The 19,752-nt window shown below is 51.9% G+C and overlaps 1 protein-coding gene across 1 annotated transcript; it reads right to left on the reverse strand.

Annotated features, from left to right (window-relative positions):
• Nucleotides 1–865: 865 nt before the first annotated feature.
• LOC125996531 (solute carrier family 22 member 1-like) lies at nucleotides 866–19,552 on the reverse strand. Its single transcript, XM_049765463.1, has 11 exons — nucleotides 19,092–19,552; nucleotides 14,701–14,804; nucleotides 13,948–14,102; nucleotides 13,062–13,230; nucleotides 12,021–12,135; nucleotides 11,764–11,885; nucleotides 8,930–9,144; nucleotides 5,172–5,280; nucleotides 4,422–4,534; nucleotides 2,662–2,761; nucleotides 866–1,082 (listed from the first exon to the last, which is right to left on the reverse strand). Exons 1-11 carry the CDS (start codon nucleotides 19,500–19,502, stop codon nucleotides 1,016–1,018), a joined length of 1,680 nt encoding a protein of 559 aa, XP_049621420.1. The 5' UTR covers nucleotides 19,503–19,552; the 3' UTR covers nucleotides 866–1,015.
• Between the last annotated feature and the right edge of the window lie 200 nt (nucleotides 19,553–19,752).

Below are 19,752 nucleotides of genomic sequence, written 5' to 3' on the forward strand. Positions count from 1 at the left end.
CTCACGGATTACTCCCAGTGTGTACTATAGGTGACATGCATACATTCCAGACTTTGCACCACCTCCCTGGCCCCCCAGATTATGTGTGTGGGGTGTGTGTGTGTGTATGTGTGTGTGTGTGTGTGTGTGTGGTTTCCAAGTCCCCATGTCCAATTTCAAAGGAAGCCGAAAACCTCTCCACTATGTGGCAAGATCTAACCCTGCAGGTCCCTGAGCCTGATGAACTCAGACAGCTCCCACACTCCCAGCCCTTGACACAGCCAACTCATAGTTCTTTGGCCCTTGGGCTCTGAAGGCCAGCATAGTTAGTTATATTGTCTGTCTTGCCACTAATGAAACACTCAGATCTAGTGTTGATGTCATTTTGGAACCTCTGAAAGTTCAAAAGCATCTAAAGTCTAGTAAGCTCATCTCCTTTCTACAGAGCTATTTCATGGTGAGCATCTAAGTCCACCTTCTAGAATCACCCAGGAGAACCAAGCCAAGTAAGAGTGAAACAAAAGAAAACACTTCTGGACAGAGTGGATAGAAACTTGGCCCCAAAGGCATCTTGGAACTTCTGGCTTCGAATGAGGACCATGTTTTATTCCACCACGAGTGTAGACACAAGTAACATCACTTACTGATGTGCTCCCATGTTTTAAAACACTCCATAACATCCATGTTGAAATATTTGCCAACATCAAAGTATTTCCTTCCAGGGTGATGCATGATATGGGACACTAGGTACAGAGCTTCTTACAGCAAGACATGTTTTCTGGGACCTGCAAATACTTTTGGTAAAACGTTGGTCTTCAAAGTAACTGTCTCTAGAAAAGGTCCATCAAAAGCCAAGCAAAGGCTTTGAGAGAGTCCAGAGAAGATGAAAAGAGGGCAGCCTAGAGCCTGCTGAGGTTTGTAATGACTGAGGTGGGGCTTAGTAGTTGCAGGAGAAACACAGGCGAAGGCTTCTGAAACATTCTTATGCCATCCACTGCTGTGTCCATCTCTGCCCAGAATCAGTAGACAGTTGCTCTCAGGGGCCTGATGAGTCTGAGGTCTGGACCTGCAGGTAGATTTTGTTTTCTTTGGGCTTTGTTTTCCTGTAGGTGCCGTGAGTGAGAAGGAAAAGTGAGATCCTAAGAGTGGCTGCAAAGTCAGAGTTGGGAATAAGTCCCCATGAAAGCGACTGGAGGAATACAGGGGTGTGGGCAGGGGACACCCAGGCCTCCTAACTGAACCTTCCAGCCTGGGCCTAGAGGCTGAGCCTGTTTGATTGTTTTTAAAGAAATTTTAAAAGCAAGATTCAGTATGTCTCGCTGCAGTGAGAGGAAATCTTTAAGTCCCCCTCCAGAGCTGACATTCTGCTCAACCCACACCCCATCCCTGTGTCCTGTGCTGCTTGCTGACAAAGACAATGATGAGGAGAGACTCCCCAATACCTGCATCCTCCAAGCTTATGATACCTACTCTCTGCATTGCCACACAGTCCAGTCTCAAACAGGCTCCCGGCCAGAGCCTGACTGTCAGCTGCTCAGAGGTGTCCCATTTGGAATCAGGGACTGTGTAGTCATTCCTCCCTTGAGCGTTATAAGAGAGGGCAAAGGAGAGGTTGCCTGCCGAAGGGGTGCTGAGAGCAGACCAAAGCTTCTTGGGAGTTTGACCTAGAGATGTGACTCCCTGTGAGCCCTGGGCATCACCGGATATGACCCACCCAAAAAAAGAACAAGGACATTGGCCTTCAACATGAACTGGGATAGCAGAGGCACGGATGGCATCTGAGCTGTGACTTGGTTCCCCCACATGCAAGGAAGAGGCTGTGTCTCACACTTGTCACACGGTGCTTGCTGAGTTATTATTTATGGGTTCTGTTTACTGGAGATGATGAAGGTGAAGTATATTAAAATGGGTGGATGAGAGCAGGATTGGGGTCAAGGGCTCAGCACCTCCTATGAAAGTGACTGGCCAGGACCCCTCACTTCCTCTCTCTCCATCTTCATAGCAACCCTCTGAGGGATGCTCCATGGTGACTGTTTTGGGAATCAGAAGTGAGAGTTTTGTGGCGTCTGGGGCACCCAACTCACATGGGCCAGCAGGCGAGTACGAGGGGCTCAGAACCAGGTTTGGGGAGGCTGCATTCACTGCTGGAAGCTAGAACATCCTCAGCCTAGAGCCCCCACACTGGGCTGTGCAGGGCCCGCCTTGGCTCCATGAAGCCCGATTATGCCCATGTCACCCCTCATTCCCTCATCACTGGAGAAAGGTCCTAAAGTCCAGACCCCACAAGAGCTCACAGGAGGGGCAGGGCAGACATGGTACCCGGCTCAGAGCTACAGATCTTGGGGCACACTTGGACAGTGCATAATGAATACTCTCAATTTCAATCCACAATTTAGGATAGACATGTGCCCCCAAACCTACCAGTCCACGTCCCGCACTAACTGCCTCTGCAACTTCAACAGAGGGTGTGGTGCTAGGTTTGTCCTGAAATCAGGGGAAAAGAGTGGGGGGTCTACTCACCCCAAAACCTCCTCCAGGGGAGGGAAGTGGTGCCTACTCACCCCAAAACCACCTCTAATGAAGAAAGGGGATCTCTCTCATCCTGAAACCTCCTCTAGGAGAAAAGTGGGGTTCCGCTCACCCCAAGTCTACTCCACGGAAGAAAGTGGGGGCCCCACTCACCTCCCCAGGCGCTCAGCATCCTCAATGGTCTCAGGCAGGGCTGCTCCCTTGGTCTCAGGTAGAAGCCGGATCAGGAGCCCAGCAAACAGGCCCAAGCCAGCTGCAAGGAAATGGGGGCCCACATGTCACCAGAGCCCTCCACCCTCCAGGGTTGGAACAGCCAATAGGGCCCCAGTGACACTGTCCATGGCAGGGCACAGCCACCCACAAAGCACCAGGTGCTCCCACTGCTCCTCAGATCTACTTACTGGATTCCCTGCTCAACAACCCCAGGAGAAAAGACAAGTATGTGACAGACACTATTGCAAAGAAGCAGTGATGAGTAACTTCAGTGTAGAATATAGACATTGTAACAGGCTACTGAGACCAGGTATTCTATAATGCGCCTCTCACACTATATCAGGCATGGACATACACATATAGTCATATAAACGATGCAATAACAGATTATATACTCCAATATATATTATGCCATAGAAGTTCTTAAATCCTGTATGTAGAAAAGTATGTTACATAATAGGTATTGTCATAGCTCTGTATGTAATTATTATAAGTGTATTACATAACATATATTTGGCCATAGCTTTAGATCCTGTGTCTAAATTATTTTAAGTATGTTACATTATTTGTAATATAAACTATGTCAAAGCTTTTAGATCGGGGCCGGAGAAATAGCATGGAGGTAAGGCATTTGCCTTTCATGCAGAAGGTCTGTGGTTCAAATCCCGGCATCCCATATGGTCCCCTGTGCCTGCCAGGAGTGATTTCTGAGCATAGAGCCAGGAGTAACCCCTGAGCACTGCCGGGTGTGACCCAAAAACCAAAAACCAAAAAACAAAAACAAAAACAAAAGCTTTTAGATCCTGTGTATAAATTATTGTAAGTATGTTACATTATATATAATATTTTATGTCATAGCTCTTAGACCTCTATGTAGGTTATTATAAATGTGTTAGCTCTTGGTGCTACATTTATCTGGGCCCTGTATCTTTCTTCCTTCCTTCTCTTTCCCTGTTCCTGCAGAACCCCTTCTGTGCTAAACCAGCTTTTTATTCCTCCACCAGGTGAGGTCTAGGTTAGGGGCCTCCTCATTCTAGGGGAGGGGTTCCCACATATCTCTTGAATCTGTTCCCCAGGAAGACTTCCTCAGGCAGAAAATGGAGACTTGGAGACAGAGACAATTATTTCTAATTCACCATTTGTACTTGGAAGTGTGAGCGCAGAAAGAGGACAATGAACCTGATATCTCTCTGGGGGGTCTCCTTCACCCACAAAATAGTCAGAGGGACTGGAGCAATAGCACAGCAGGGAAAGTGCTTGCCTTGCATGCAGCCAATCCAGGTTTGATCCCCTGCATCCCAGAGGGCCCCATGAGTTGTGAGATCACCTCAGGCACGTGTTTCTAAACCCTCATACAGAGGGGTCTAAATAAACAGGGTAGCAGTGAAGAAATAGTAAGCCAAGCCAGTCTTGCACCCAGTAATACCTGAGTGCCAAGCCAAAACTGACTTTTATTATATCAATAATATATTTTATTATATCAATACCCATCCACCAGGAGGGAAAAAGTTGAGAGTGAGACAAGAGTACCTATCTAGTGGGCTTTTATATATCACAGGAAGATGTTTAAGGAAGGAAGAAATTGGGGAAACGCCTTTGTCTTGGGCTAATAGCTGGGTCTCAACCTACAAACTAGTTACTGAAAAGCCCTGGGCAGAAGGGCAGAGCAGGAACATCCAAGACACAGCAGAAGGTCTTACCGAACAGAAAGAGGGGCAAGCCAGGCCAGAGTTCCATGAGCCTGAAGACCAGGAAGGGGGCAATGATGCCCCCCAGGTCACTCAAGGAGGAGCACACCATCACCCCCAGGTTCCTGGGGAGAAACAGAGAATAAAGCCAACGCTCTGTTAGTCTAATCACCACGTATCCCTTCTAGGGAGTCATGGCTCCCAAAACCTCAGTTCCAGGAGCCTGAGGTGTTGAGTTACCAAGTGCCAGTAAGTAATTCCAAGCACCTACCTAAGGGAAGCTCCCTAATATCACCAAACCAGAGAGCTCAGTGACCTGGCAGATTTGTGTATGCCCCAAATGCCCCAGTACAACAGGGTCTGACCTTGAGGGGTCTCATAGCTCTTGCCCTGCATCTTTCTCGCCCAGGAATTTGCATCCTTCATCAGAGACCCATAAATGTGAGGACAGCACACACACCTCAAGTTCTATGTGTGTTTATTACAAATGATGAACTAAGTCTTGGCAGGAAACATAGAGGAACCCTGATTTCAAGGCAGTTGGTCAGATGTTTCAGGAGAAGCCAGGAGCTGGTTTCCAGCATCTGACGTGGGAGGATCTTTCCTTCTGTATTGTCCAGAGTCCAACAACCTGTGTCTTCCCCACTGCCCACCTTCCCTTCAGCTGGCCTGCTATGTTGCTGGGCCCTGTTGCCCAGACCCTAGGGAAGAGACCCTGAAATGCTGACCCCCAACTCATCCTTGCCCTTTCTGTGCACTAACCTGATGAAGGTAGGAAACAGCTCGGCATTCACCAGGCACACCAGCTCGAAGACAATGGTGATCCCCATCCGGCTGACACAAGCCAGGGCCGTGTTCAGCCAAGGGTAGTCTGCAGGGGAAAAACAGGGTATGCTGGGCCTGGAGAGGGGACAATTGCCCCATAACAGGGTAGAAGCCAAGTTTGACTTGCAAGTGTGGTGGATCCAGACTATCTTGTCTAACCCCGGGCATGTCAGGCCCTGGAGCCCAAGGCATATGGAGATTTGCTAATACCACATTGGAGAGGAGGGTCCTGATCCAGAGACCTGGGGTTTTGATGAAGGTCCATGACAAGACTCAAGCCCTTTGTGCCTCAGTTTCCTTGGTTGCAGAAGGGGGGTGTTATGACAGCTAAGAGAGCCCAGGAGGATGAGAATCTCCCTGCCTGTTCTGATCCAACTGGGACCCACATGAGCCAGTGTAGACTCAGACACAGACCAGGTCATGTCCAGTCCATTCGTCCCAGACTAAATACCTGTTTTCCAACCCTGGTAAAAAAAAAAAATGGGGCGTAGAAGGGGGGTGACATTGGGCCAATGGGACCAACTCCATCTTGGACTGAGATTCCACAGCACAAAACCCCAATTTAAGGACCCTACAAATCAGTTCCCAGCTCCTCCCACTCAGTTTGAGAACAATGCCAAGCCACATTTGCCCTGTTCCCTTTCTCCCTAGTGACCCGGGTGGGTGAGCCTGTAAGTACCCCAGTTTCTGCATTCCCTCACTTCTTCCCACATAGACCCCAGGGGATTGCGGGGGGCTGACACCTGAATTTGTACCCTGTGATTTGCAAAGCTAAGGAACTCCCCTCCAAATATCTTATCTGTCAGCCTCATATTTTTCTGGTCTGACACCATCAATCTAGTGTTTGTCTCCAAACACACTTTGTCCAGCATCTCCAGGAAGCAAAGCTCTGTGCATTTAACTGGGTCCAATAACCACACAACATGGTGCAAGTCCAGCCCTTCCCATGCAGGGGATGATCAAGGTGTGGGCCTGACACCTATTTCCCCAGAGCCCCTCAATACCTTTGGGGGTCTCTGATGTTACTTGTCCTCAAGCTGGCCATGCATGTATGTGACTTCTTTCATCAGGACAGAGTGAAAGTCTGGAGAGAGTGAGGGTACTGTGGCCTTGGAAAGAAACCTGCAGCTGGGTGACACAGTATCTCAGGATGTTCTGCTGCCCAGCCCAGCCCTGTCCTGAGGAATGCACCGCCCACCCACCCACCCACCCCCCCTTAACCTTCTCTTTCCACAGAAACCGACTTAGAAAAAGCAAGAGTTTCCCTCCACTGCCCTCTGCTGGCAGTCGAGGGCACAGACAGAGCCAGCACTGTGGAAAGTAGGTACAAGGACTAAAAGGAGTCCAGGGAATGTGGGCAGGAGCAGGAGGCCTCTAGGGTGCAAGATTCAAGCTGTCCCCTCCTTGTCTCGCCTGTGTGTGATGCCACGGGATTCCTGAGACAGGGACAGGAGAGAAAGTGGGAAGAGTAGGCAGCCCCTGCCCACATCTTTTTCCCCACCTTTTCTGCTTTGCCTCAGCTCTCGTGTGCCCGCATAGCCTGGTCCCTGAGAATTTAATCTCTGGAGAGGCTACCCTAAAACCACCCCAAGATTCTTGAACCAACACACACTGTGCCCCCACGGCCTCCAAGCACAAAAGATGGTTCTGCCTCCCTGTAAATCTTCCCCATTTCCAGAAACATCCTGCTAGGGCTTACTGCAACCAAGCACAGGCCACCAAGTGGAAATCAGGGGCATGCCCAGGCCTCCCCCCATAGAAGAGTCAGTGCCCCTCGCATTGCCAAGGGCAGGGCTGGCAGTGTCAGGAGTCTCTCTAATGGGGAAAAGCTAGGTTGAATCAACTAAATTTCAGTAGTCTCCTCAGGCCCCACCCCAGTGAACCCCTTGCAGGTTCACTTGCAAGGGATAAAATCAGGGTGCTCCATGCAAACCCATCCCTCAGGGGAGCCAGGAAGGAAGGAAGAAAGGAAGGAAGGAAGGAAGGAAGGAAGGAAGGAAGGAAGGAAGGAAGGAAGGAAGGAAGGAAGGAAGGAAGGAAAGAAAGAAAGAAAGAAAGAAAGAAAGAAAGAAAGAAAGAAAGAAAGAAAGAAAGAAAGAAAGAAAGAAAGAAAGAAAGAAAGAAAGAAAGAAAGAAAGAAAGAAAGAAAGAAAGAAAGAAAGAAAGAAAGAAAGAAGGAAAGAAGGAAGGAAGGAGGGAGGGAGGGAGGGAGGGAGGGAGGGAGGGAGGGAGGAAGGAAGGAAGGAAGGAAGGAAGGAAGGAAGGAAGGAAGGAAGGAAGGAAGGAAGGAAGGAAGGAAGGAAGGAAGGAAGGAAGGAAGGAAGGAAGGAAGGAAGGAAGGAAGAGGGCCCAGAGAGATAGCACAGCGGCGTTTGCCTTGCAAGCAGCCGATCCTGGACCAAAGGTGGTTGGTTCGAATCCCGGTGTCCCATATGGTCCCTGTGCCTGCCAGGAGCTATTTCTGAGCAGACAGCCAGGAGTAACCCCTAAGCAACGCCGGGTGTGGCCCAAAAACAAGAAGAAGAAGAAGAAGAAGAAGAAGAAGAAGAAGAAGAAGAAGAAGAAGAAGAAGAAGAAGAAGAAGAAGAAGAAGAAGAAGAAGAAGAAGAAGAAGAAGAAGAAGAAGAAGAAGAAGAAGAAGAAGAAGAAGAAGAAGAAGAAGAAGAAGAAGAAGAAGAAGAAGAGAAAAGAAGGAAGAAGGAAGAAAGGAAGGAGGAAGGATGAAAGAAAGAAAGAAAGAAAGAAAGAAAGAAAGAAAGAAAGAAAGAAAGAAAGAAAGAAAGAAAGAAAGAAAGAAAGAAAGAAAGAAAGAAAGAAAGAAAGAAAGAAAGAAAGAAAGAAAGAAAGAAGGAAGGAAGGAAGGAAGGAAGGAAGGAAGGAAGGAAGGAAGGAAGGAAGGGGGGAAGGGGGGAGGGAGGGAGGGAGGGAGGGAGGAAGGAAAGAAGGAAGGGGGGAGGGAGGGAGGGAGGGAGGGAGGGAGGGAGGGAGGGAGGGAGGAAGGAAATGAGAGGAAAGAAAGGAGGAAAGAAAGGAGAGAAAGAAAGCAAGAAAGGAAAGAGAGAACGAGAGAGAAAGAGAGCACCACCATGTGTGACCCCAAACACAGAATCAGGAGTGACTTCTGAATGCTGAGTCAGGGATAGTCCCTAAGCACCACTGGGTCTGACCCAAAAACAAAAACAAGCAGGAAAACAAAATAAACAGGGACCACAGATATAATACAGGGGATGAGGAATTTGCCTTGCACCTGGCCAACCTAGGTTCTAGCCCCAGAATCCCATACGGTCCTTCAAGCCCTGAGCACAGAATTAGGAGTAAGTCCTGAAAAACACCTAGTTGACAATCTCTGAGTGAAAATCCAGGAGTAAGCCCTGAGCACTGCCTGGTGTGAACTCTGAGTGCAGAGCTAGGAGTAAGCCCTTAGTACAGAACCAGGAGTGATCCCTGAATGCAGAACCAGAAATAACCCTTGAGCACTGCCAAGAGTGATTCTTGAGCACAGAGCCAGGAGTAAGCCCTGAGCACCACCAACTGTGGCCCAAACACCAAGAAAGAATGCACATTGTGAACCAATGCGTATGACATCTCAGTAGTGTATCAATACTGTATCACTACAGTATCAAAGTTCCTTGAGGTCTTGAAAATATCTCAGGATAGCCCTGAGACTCAGGCAGAGAAACAGGCTTAAGACTTACCACGGGTGACAAAGACCATGAAGAAGCAGGTGGCGGCCGACAATACATTGGACCAGGTCAGCAGGTGGCGGCGGCCCACTCGGTCCACCACAGCAAGGATGAGGAAGCTGGCAGGAAACTCCATCAGTGCTGAGTAGAGGAAGTCGAGGTGCAGGTGGGCGCCTGTCGCCCCCACGTGCATGATGACACCTTGGTACAGCACGGAGCAGGTGAACCTATGAGAAAAGGGCCAGTTCCAGGCAAAGGGGGACCCCGGGGCCTGTGAAGGCAGATCCGCTTTCCAGCCCACATCAGCAATGTCATCTCCTCCATGGGAGCACCGCAAACCTCCTCCAGCAGCCACGCCAGGGAGCAAGGTCAGGAATTAGCCTGCTGGAAGAGCTGGGTGACCTGCAGCCAGTTGAACTAACCTCTCTGGGCCTTAAGTTTCTCCTCCATAAAGGAGTAGGGGAACACACTGAGCACTCTGGTTTGTCTCAAGGAATCCTTGAGTTAAGGAGCCTGACACAGAGGAAGCTTGGATTGTTGGAACCTGGTGGGGTAGGGGTGCTGCCAAGCTCGGCAAGGCCACTTTGGGCTCCCCTGGCCCACCTGCATCTGCTCCCCCAGCCCAACCTAGCACTTGCTGACCCCAGGGATCAAAGGAGCATGGCAGAAGCACCCACAGGACTGAGCCTGGGCCCCAGCAGAGTGACCTTCTCTCTTGTCCTTTTTTTTGCATAAAAAAACTTGGGGTCCACTTGCGTATCTCTTTGGGGAAACATAATTGTCTGAGTGGCCAGGAAAAATACTGAAACTCAGTTTGCAAGGGGTGAGTTCCTTCTCCAGAAACTCACAACTGCCTCACTCACCTTGGAGTCAAGGCTGAGATCCCCTCACGGGGTCATCTTGCTGACTGACCTGGGTTTGATCTCCAGCATCCCAGATGGTCCCCCAAGTCTTCCAGGATAATTTCTGAGTGCATAGCCAGGAGTGACCCCCGAGTGCTTCTGATTTCTGGACCCCAAAAATCCCCCCAAAATTTTTTAAGAAAAGCAAAGTTAAGGCAGCCTGCAAATCTGTCCAGTGCTGCCTTCTGCTGGCGGATCCTGTGACTTGCACAGACGAATTGACAAGGCGGTCCCTTCTGAGTCCTTTACATATTGCGCCTCTGCAGAAACCCCTAAGCTTACAACACCGGCACTCCGCACTCCGCCACCCTGCTTGCTCATGAGATCTAGTTGCAGAAGAGGGGAGAAGAAAGGTGGAAGAGGGACCCGTGCCCTGCAAGAAGTAGGCCTGCAGAGGAGCTAAGGGTGGCTAGGAAAGTTTGACTTAGGGGACATGGGTGAGAGTGGGGAACCCGGCAGGGACCCTCTGCCTGGGTAGTGTGAGATGGCTAGGCCAGGCACAAACCCTGGATTCTGCCACCACAGACAGAAGCTGGAGCTGTTCAGCTCTTTGAAAAAAGACGTTAGGTTTCCAAAGCAGGGACAGGAGCTGGGATGCTGGGGTGCAGGCTCAGGTAGCAAAGGGATGTGCAGGTACCACACCATGAGATGCTGCTCAGATCCCATGGGCCCATGGACATGCTTGGGGCACGTAGGTGTTTAAAGGGCCCCGTTGTGTGGCTTGGGCAGGACACTCAGTCATGCACAGAGATGCCAGTGTGGCCAGTGGGTGCAGAAAACCCAGTTCTAGAGCACTCGAGTGGTGGGTGAGATGGGGAGGGTTCACCCAACTTGCCTGGTGAGATCCTATGTGAGTATGCAGGCCCTCACCTCAATGACCCTTCTTCCCCAAAGAACCAACGCAGATCATGCAAACCAGTGCATCCAGTAACCCGCCCAAGCTGAGGAGGCTGCAGAATGAGGAGCTGGGGGGAGCCTCCAACCAAGGGCATCCCCAGCAGTCAGGTGAGATGCTGCAAGGTCTAAGGTGCCTGTCTGTCACCTGGAAAACCTAAAGACCCTGGAATCTCCTCTGGGGCTGGGACCAGCCCTAGAGGAGGCAGTGGTGCTGGATCCCAGACGGGACCTTCTCCCAGAGCAGGAGAGACTCATCTCACCCAGGGGGCCTGTGCCCCAGTTTAAAACCTTTAGACTCGGGGCCAGAGAAATAGCACAGCGGTAAGGCGTTTGCCTTGCATGCAGAAGGACATTGGTTCAAATCCCGGCAACCCATAGAGCCAGGAGTAACCCCTGAGTGCTGCCGGGTGTAACCCAAAAACCAAAATAAAAAATAGAATAAAATAAAATAAAACTTTCAGACTCAGTTTCCAGATTTTCACCTCTGGAAAATCCAGTTAAAATTCCTTTCTCAGGGCTGGAGAGATAGCATGGAGGTAGGGCATTTGCCCTGAATGCAGAAGGACAGTGGTTCGAATCCTGGCATCCCATATGGTCCCCCAAGCCTGCCAGGAACGATTTCTGAGATGTAGAGCCAGGAGTAAGCCCTGAGCACTGCCGGGTGTGACCCAAAATCCAAAAAAAAAAAAAAAAAAAAAAAAAAATTCATTTCTCTACTTCTCTACTACTAAAGACTAAATCAGGGACAAGGGCTACAATGGGGGCTAGGGGCTCCAGCAGGGAATCAGGGGGTCAGTGGGGTTCAGGGATATCAGAGGGAACTCAGGGTCTCAGTGAGGGTCAGGTATATCAGTGAAAGTCAAGGGTCAGTGGGTCGGTAGGAGCTCAGGAGTCTCAGGGGGAGTCGGGTGACAGTGGGTATCAAGGTGTCAGTGGGGACCAGGGGCTTTCCCATGCAGACAGTGCACTCAGCACCTTGCACTGACCCCCAGCCTAAGACTGTGTCAAGGGGTCCATGAGGTCTTGTCCCCCTTCCTGCGGCATTACCACAGGTACATGAGGATGAGGCTATATCTCCGCAGATGCGGCGTCCGAAACAGATCAATGCAGGATGGCCTCTGCCTCGTTGTCGTCGTCGTCGTCAGTGAGTCTTCGTCCAGGGAGAGGACCTGGGGGAGAACGGGGAGATGCAGCCTAGCCAGCCTCTCTGTACCCCAGGCAGCCCCAGAGTGACATCCTAGTTCCCCAAAGCCACCCCCACTGCAGAGATACGTCCAACCCCTACCCCCAGCCCCAGCCGGCACCTTGAGGCCTGAAGGAAGTTGCTTCCCATTTTTCTGGGCTATGTGTTCCAGAACCTTCCAAGCTTGCGAGTTTCTTTTCTGTGACAGCAGCCATCGTGGGGACTCAGGCAGAGGCCTACAGACAGATAGATCACCCCACTGTGCATTGCCCCAGAGCTGGGGTGGGGGGGGTCACTCCTGAGTCAAGTGACACTGAGGCTCAGAAGCATTCCGGTTTCCACAGCAGAGATCTGGAGGTGCAAGGGCTCAGGGCGGGGTATGTGGGTGCTCTGTAGCTCGCTCACTCGCTCACACTCCACCATAGCTTACACTGACTTCCTCATGGGCTGTAGTAGCAGGCAGGTATGGCCCATTCCCACCACTCCCAGTCCTCCTGGGTGAGACAGAATCCCAAAGGAACTGTCTTCATCCCCTTTAGCCCCCTGCAGACACCGCGTGGTCGGGGCCAGAGATCAGCACCCCAAGATGGGAAGCTCCAGGAAAAGGGCGAAGACTGCCAGACCCAGCCAAGGTCCCCCTGATCCAGGGCCCCTCGCCCCACTGATGAGGACAGCACAGAAGGGGACAAAATTTGGGGGCAGAGAGATGGAGATAGCCCATCATCTCCTACGTGGATCAGGCATTACTCCAGCTGAGCCAAAGCAGTGAAATGAACCCCTAAATTCGGTGAGAATCAGCCGGTTAACAGCAGGAAGAGGGGGTAAGAAGAATTTTTTCATGGGCCACTAGGGCCACATGACCTGCCATATTGCAGGTGGCCCAGGTCGAGGCTGATGGAGACGTGGTCTGTTTGTGGGCGTGACAATCCTGGTGGGTGTGGTCGTGACATGGGGCGTGGTCAGAGTGATGGGATGGGATTCGAGCTTGGTGTGGGCTCAGGGGACATGGTCAACATGGAGGGTGGATTGGGCATAATCAGAGCTGGGGCGTGGCCTGTTCGTAGGGGTGTGGCCATGGCAGGGCGTGGTCATATCTGGGTGGGCGTGGCTAGGGGGAGGGTCGGGCTGTGCATGGGGCAGTGCTGCCACCCACTCTTCATACCAGCAAAGGAGCAGGACGATCAGGATGGGTAGGGACACGGCCAGCTGCAGCCACCGCCAGTGTGGAAGGAGGTAAGCGACTCCAGGCAGCAGCACCAGCCCCACAGCGAAGGCCCCCTGGTACAGGATAGCCACGTTCCTCCGGTAGCCCGAACCCACAAATTCTGTGACTGAGACAGAAATAGGTCACACTTCTGGGCTTCTGGGGAGGAGCAACGACAGGGCACCTCAGTTGCGTGCCTTGCCTTCCCATGAGCCCCCAACCTCTGCCCCTATCTCTAGGCTCCTGGACAATCCATTCCAGCCCCCAGATGACAGTCATGTCCCCCCCAGTCCTGCTCCCCATTGTCCCTGCTGTCCCCACTGGGCTGATGTCCAGGCTGGTCCCTAGACAGTCCCTAGCCCTCAGCGACCTCCTTTTCCTGCACCCCAGGTGCCCGCCTCTAAACTGAGTATCTCCCTTGTCCCAGAGTTCATTCATTGAAAAAGAAATTGGAGGGTGGTCTCCTGCTACACTGTGGGGGAATTGATTGCTGCATTGGTTTGGTTCTGGAGCCACACCACAGAACTGCTTGAGGGCTACCAGCTCTGTGCTGGGGTTTGCTGCTGAGGGGTGGGAAGGGCAGCACACTACCAGGGATTGAACTCAAGGGTGCTTGGCCTGTGGCACCAGTTGGAGTTGTTGGGAGTCCACTGTGGGCTCTCATCAGAACCCTACCTGCTCAGAAGGTCTTGTTCCCCCTGCACCTGTCTCAGAGGGTGATAGGTCACACCCCAACAAAGACACGCTGTCCAGGTCACTACACTGGCCATGCCAAGACACAAGGGCAAGGGAAGCTGACCCCATGGCCCCTCACTCAGGCTGTAGATGTCCCCCAGCCCCTTACTCAGGGTGTAGCCAGCCGTCCAGCTGCCCTTGCTCACCAGCCCCTGCAGCAGGCGGAGAAGTAGGAGGGACAGGTAGTTGGGGGCCACGGCCATTAATGTGCCTGAGACGGCTGCCACTAAGGAAGTGCTAAGGAGACAGAACCTCCGGCCGAACCTGCAGGGAAGGAAAGGGAATGGGGTGTCAGAGCACCCCAGAATCTATATTCTTCTCCTTGGTGCCTCCATCCTGCCCCATCTTTCCTGTGTCTCTCCAGATCTCACATCCCACCTTGTGCCCACTGGACGTTCCCTGACAGCCCCTAAGGACTTTCTCCTGCCTTTGTTATCAGCCCTGGGGGACAGGTGGGGTACCCATAGCTACTATCCTGTCTCTAACCCTCCCCAAAACCCTGCCCAGCCTTGCCTGCTAAGCCCACTTCCGGCTCTCCACTGAGAAAAAGTGACAAGAACTGTTTCCAGGAGCTAACTAGAGCCAGGGGCTCCCCCTCCTCTGGCCAGGCCCCTTCATACAGCTCCTGCGGGCTCCTCCAGGGATATCCCAGACCACCATCATCCCACCTCCAAGAGTAACTACCATGGGCAGCATTGCATTCCCTGCATGATTGCATCCCCTTTCCCAGCATCCCTTCAGTCTGTACCTCCTGGTCACCCTCAGGCCTTGACGTTGTCCTCCAGCTTTCCAGAAGCCCAGAACACCAGTCTAAGAGCATCCCTTGTGGGCACAGACACATATCCAGCTACCCATGACATACCTGTCTGCCACGTAGCCGATGACTAGGGAACCCAGGAGGAAACCTATATTCACACTGGACTGGAAAAGATCCAGTCGCCAGGAGGCACCACATACCAGGTTAAACTGTGGGAAGAGGCATGGACGGCAGGTGAGGCACAAGGATACGGGAGTTCTACAGTGGCCTGTGGGGGATCAGCTGAGGATAATGACCCAGACTCACCCCACCAGCCTTGCAACAAACAGTTCTGTGGGATCATGATGCTGCCGACACCCACACATGATACCAGGGGAGGAGACAGACCTAAAAATGTCTTTACTCTGGGGCCAGAGTGACAGCACAACAGGGAGGGTATTTGTCTTGCACATACATGACCGACCTAAGTTTGATCCCCAACATCCTATATGGTCCACCAAGCCTGCCAGAAGTAATTTTTGAGCACAGGGCCAGGAGTAACCCCTGAGTGCCACCAGGTATGGATCAAAAAGAAAAGAGAAAAAAGAAAAAGAACTTTAAGCTGATACTTGCTTTTCAGCTGACCCCCAGTTTTAATTCATTTTTAGGGAGGAGTTTGTGGACCCTAAACTGCACACCTAGTGGTGCTCAGGAATCACTCCTGGCAGGCTCGAGGGTCTATGGAATGTTGGGAATTGAACCTGGGTCAGCAGCCTGCAAGGCAAACCCTCCCCACTGTGCTGTGGCTCTGGCCCCTCAAGTGTTTGTTTTTAACTTAAAATTTTATATTATTTTAGGGCCGGGAAGGTGGCGCTAGAGATAAGGTGTCTGCCTTGTAAGCGCTAGCCAAGGAACGGACCGCGGTTCGATCCCCCGGCGTCTCATATGGTTCCCCCAGGCCAGGGGCAATTTTTGAGCGCTTAGCCAGGAGTATCCCCTGAGCGTCAAACGGGTGTGGCCCAAAAAAAAACAAAAAAAAAAATTTATATTATTTTCATTTACTTATCCTTTGACATTTGGTCCACATTTGACTCTACTCATGACTTACTCCTAGTGGTGCTCGGGGAACCCTTGTAGTGTTAGGAACCAAGCTAGTGTTGGCGACAGGCAAGGTGAGCGTCATAACTCCTATAGTCCAGTGGTCGGCAAGCCACTGCTCTCGAGCCACATGTGGCTCTTTACACTTTTCTAATGCGGCTCTTCTGTGTGCTGGGCGGCCCACTCCAGGATTCAGGATTCTGCTCCTAGCCTCTGTCAGTGCATGCCCTGTGTGGCTCTCAAAATAATTTTCAATCGTGATTTTGGCGAGATTTGGCTCAGTTGAAAAAAAAGGCTGCCCACCACTGTCCTAGCCCCATGTTTAGTTTAAAAAATTCTAGGACTGGGGCCAGAGAAATAGCACAGCGGGGAATGGCATTTGCCTTGCACACAGTTGACCCAGGTACAATCCCTGGCATCCCATATGGTTCCCCCGAACCCTCTAGGAATGGCTCCCTGAGCACAGAGCCAGGAGTAACCCCTGAGCACTATAGGTGTGGCCCCAAAACTAAACAAACAAACAAAAAATTCTAGGCCTATGCCGTGCTTAGGAGGGAGGGGGGCTCCTTTTGATTCTCAGTGGCAGGGATTAGGGCACAATGTGAGTAGAATGTGGAGCCTCAGACTGTGGTGCTGGGGAGGGGCCTTCTAGGCAGTGCTCAAGAGAATCCCAGGGGACCCTGTTTTGCTGGAAGTCAAAGCGTGTGAGAAAGCTCCTTGGTCCTAATCCAGCCCTTAGGCCTGTGTTAAACGAACTGGTTGGTTATGGCTGGGGATAGCAGCAGAAGGGCCCCTGGGAAGGGTCAGCCCAGGCAATAGAGCCTGAGAGTGTGATGGCTCCTGAGCACTTTATGATTGAGCCACAGGCTTGGGTTGGGCTGGAGCAGAGAAGAGTCCTGGGGTATCTGCATGTCAGGCTGCTTTGGAAAAACTGAGGCTGGGAAACAAACTAGTCGAGTTCAACAGAAGGTGGGTCTGATGAGGTGGATCCCACTGTGGGGAACAGGGCAGGTAGAGAGGAGGGATGAAGTGGGTCCTGAGAGCAGGAATGTGGGCCCAGGGGCTCCCGGTGAGCACAGGTTAAATCCAGGGTTCTTGTTCTCAGTGACGTGACTGTAGGAGGAGGCACTTAGAGAGTTGGGTGCATGTGCTTTGAGTGCCTGTGTGCACAACCCTGCGGAAGTGCTCCTGAAAAAAGATGGCTCCTTTTGGGGGCCTCTCCGCTCCAGCGCATTCTGGAATCTCCTTAGCTGTCATTTCTGCAGGGGCGACCTTGGACCTAGCCAGAGTCATGGAACATGCTGACAGGGCTGCAATGGCACGTAAAAAGCCCCATCCCCCTCTAGGACTGATGCTGTCCCTGAGCCCTGACTTCAGACACCCTGTCTCACTCAGGATAGGGCTCCCCTAGTCCCCCAACTGTGGCCCAAGTGGGGCAAGAGTTTACAATCCCTTCCTGGCCTTGGCTGACCCAGGCCCAGCAGGGTGAGGGATCATCATCGGTCACTGCCTGCCTGATCCACCCACATTTACTTACGGGCCCTTCTTTATCCCAGACACCCCGCCTCCTGCATGCCCAGGGTTGGCTCAGAAGCACCTCATTACAGTGGTAACCCCTGCGCTGTCCTGTTCAGACAGAGAATCCCTGACCTCAAGTCCCAGTCATTGTCAGATGTGCCGTGCACTGAAGAGAACACATTTGGCCTTCAGGGTCAGCTCAGTGTTCATGACACAAAGTCCAACTTGGCCCACCCTGCCCCAGCCCATTCCCCAACTATTGATTAGAAGAAAGGTCCCAGGCCTTCCCTGAAATCCTGAAACCACGGGTCATCTCGGCCTTTCATCTAGCAGCACCTCCCCCCTTGCCTACCCTAGTAGGCTGGCACCTGTCTGTGCCAGCTGAGTTGATGCTGGCAGAGAGGCTGCAGGATGCCCTCTTTAAGGGGTTAGCAGGGCCTCTGATGTACTCAAATCTCCCTTTGGTAAAATGTTCCAGGGAGATTGACTGCCCACAGTCTCCATCTTCCCAGAAGAAAAATAACCTGGCTATCCCACCAGGCTCAAAAATAAACAAACAAATAAATAAATAAATAAAACAGGGGCCGGAGAGATAGCATGGAGATAGGGTGTTTGCCTTACATGCAGAAGGATGGTGGTTCAAATCCCAGCATCCCATGTGGTCCCCCAAGCCTGCCAGGAGAAATTTCTGAGCATAGAGCCAGGAGTAAACCCTGAGTGCTGCCGGGTGTGACCCAAAAATAAAACAAAACAAAACAAAAATGGCCACTGATCAGGCCCTGGCTGATCTCTCTGTGGCCTTCTCAGAAAAGGGTTAAGGGGTAAGATTCCCCCCTTTCTGTATAAACTACAACCCAGTGCCACTCCTACACCCTCCAACAGAAACTGCCAGCTCTATGACTTAACCTTATCTGTCAAACCTCCAAATTTGTTTCAGATCTATAAGTCTGGACACCTCAATATCTTATAGTAGTGTCAGCCCATTAGGATCCCAGGAAATCCGATGGCAAAGTTCTATAAGGAATCACCAAGCTCAGTGAGCCCAAACAGTAACAGAAACTCAGCTAACACTCAACATAGCCCAGGAAATCCTTTGACACTGACTTTAGAAACACAGTGGAGAGATAAAACAATCATTCCAAATGGACCTTTGTGGATCTCAGTTCTGATCATCCCATTTGCCTTTGTGTTGAAACAAGCAATATGAAGTCAATTTATTGTGTCTGCTAGGTGGTGGGTGGGAGATTAGGGACACTGGTGAAGGGGAGGTCACACAGGTGGTGGGATTGGTGTTGGAGCCTTTTCGTGCCTGAAACAACTATTATATGAACAACTCAATAAATGATGGTGCTACAATAAAAATTAAAAGTTTCCAATGTTCTAGGCAGCCACTCATTCATCCAGGCAGCTGGGACATAGTCACTTCTCAGCTGGGGTTGCTGTTTCTGCCAGTGGGTCCACAGCAGTGGCCCACAGGGAGCTGGAAGCGCAGAGGGCTGAGTTTATGTTGGTGCAGGGGGTCAGAACTTGCTAACAACAGCACCCAGTACCCAGACTAGGGGGTCTCAGGGCTCTCTGAAGGTGTGGAAGGACGCGCCTCAATTCTGATGGTGGAAAAAAGGGCCCAGGGAGGTGAGCAGGGAGGGTGCAAGGGCTGGCAGAATCCCATATGCAGAGTGATCAGCTTAGCTGAGCTCGATCCTCTGATTGCATGGTCCCCTTGACCCCCAAACCTGCAAGCACTGCAGCTCTGGAGCATTAAATGGCAGAGCAATGGTCCCCCAGGCCAGCCCACTATGCGTCTGGAGAGAAATCCTAAGCACCCCCAAGAAGCTGATTCACAGCACTACCTCCATATCTGCCACAGGACCCAGGTCACCCCCATGCTGCACCCACTGTACCTCGGTGACAATGGTCGAGCCAGGCGTGTCATACTCCCAGCCGTGCACACAGGGCCCGAGCAGCAACTGGCTCTGGTTGGCAGCCAGGCCAGCCAGCGGGTCCACGCAACCCAAGTCGCTGCTGTTCCAGTCCACATTGTAGCTGAGGCACTGGCGGGGGAAGGACTCCCCGGAGGGTCCCAGCCCGGGCACCGTGAAGTTGAGCTCCTGGGCCGGGCTCCACCCACAGTGGGTACTCAGCTCCGCCACCCCAGGGCGCCGGCAGTAGTGGTCAGGGGTGAAGCCCAGGAAGACAATTCCCACATAGATAGGAGCAAAGTTGACTGAGAGCAGGGCCAGTGAGGCAAAGGCTTGTTTCTGGAAGCAGCCGAAAGGTCCCACCTGCTCCAGGAGGTGGTCGAGGGTAGGCATGATGGGCAGTCTAGGAGCAGCCGGTCAGCCACACGGCCAGCTGGACTTGTTCTGCCCACACAACACGGCAGGAACTGGCCAGCTCAGAGCGACCTTTCACCCCCAGGGGCTGGTGTAGGTGAGGGGGAGGGTTGGCCTGGGCTTTGCTTTAATGGGAGCACGTCACAGTGGAGGAGCTGGGGACACCCCAACTCACAGCCGGGAGAGCCAGGGACACCTCAATTCACAGTTGGGGGGAACCTAGAGGCAC

The sequence above is a fragment of the Suncus etruscus genome, chromosome 18 (genome assembly GCF_024139225.1).
Source record: "Suncus etruscus isolate mSunEtr1 chromosome 18, mSunEtr1.pri.cur, whole genome shotgun sequence".
Classification (NCBI taxonomy): Eukaryota; Metazoa; Chordata; class Mammalia; order Eulipotyphla; family Soricidae; genus Suncus; species Suncus etruscus.

Coding starts and splice junctions, on each gene's coding strand:
- LOC125996531 (XM_049765463.1), bottom strand. CDS start 19,502: ATGCCTACCCTCGACCACCTCCTGGAGCAGGTGGGACCTTTCGGCTGC. Junction 14,805..19,091: donor GCTCGACCATTGTCACCGAG/GTACAGTGGGTG, acceptor CTCTTCCCACAG/TTTAACCTGGTATGTGGTGC. Junction 4,535..5,171: donor CTGTTTCCTACCTTCATCAG/GTTAGTGCACAG, acceptor GTTTCTCCCCAG/GAACCTGGGGGTGATGGTGT.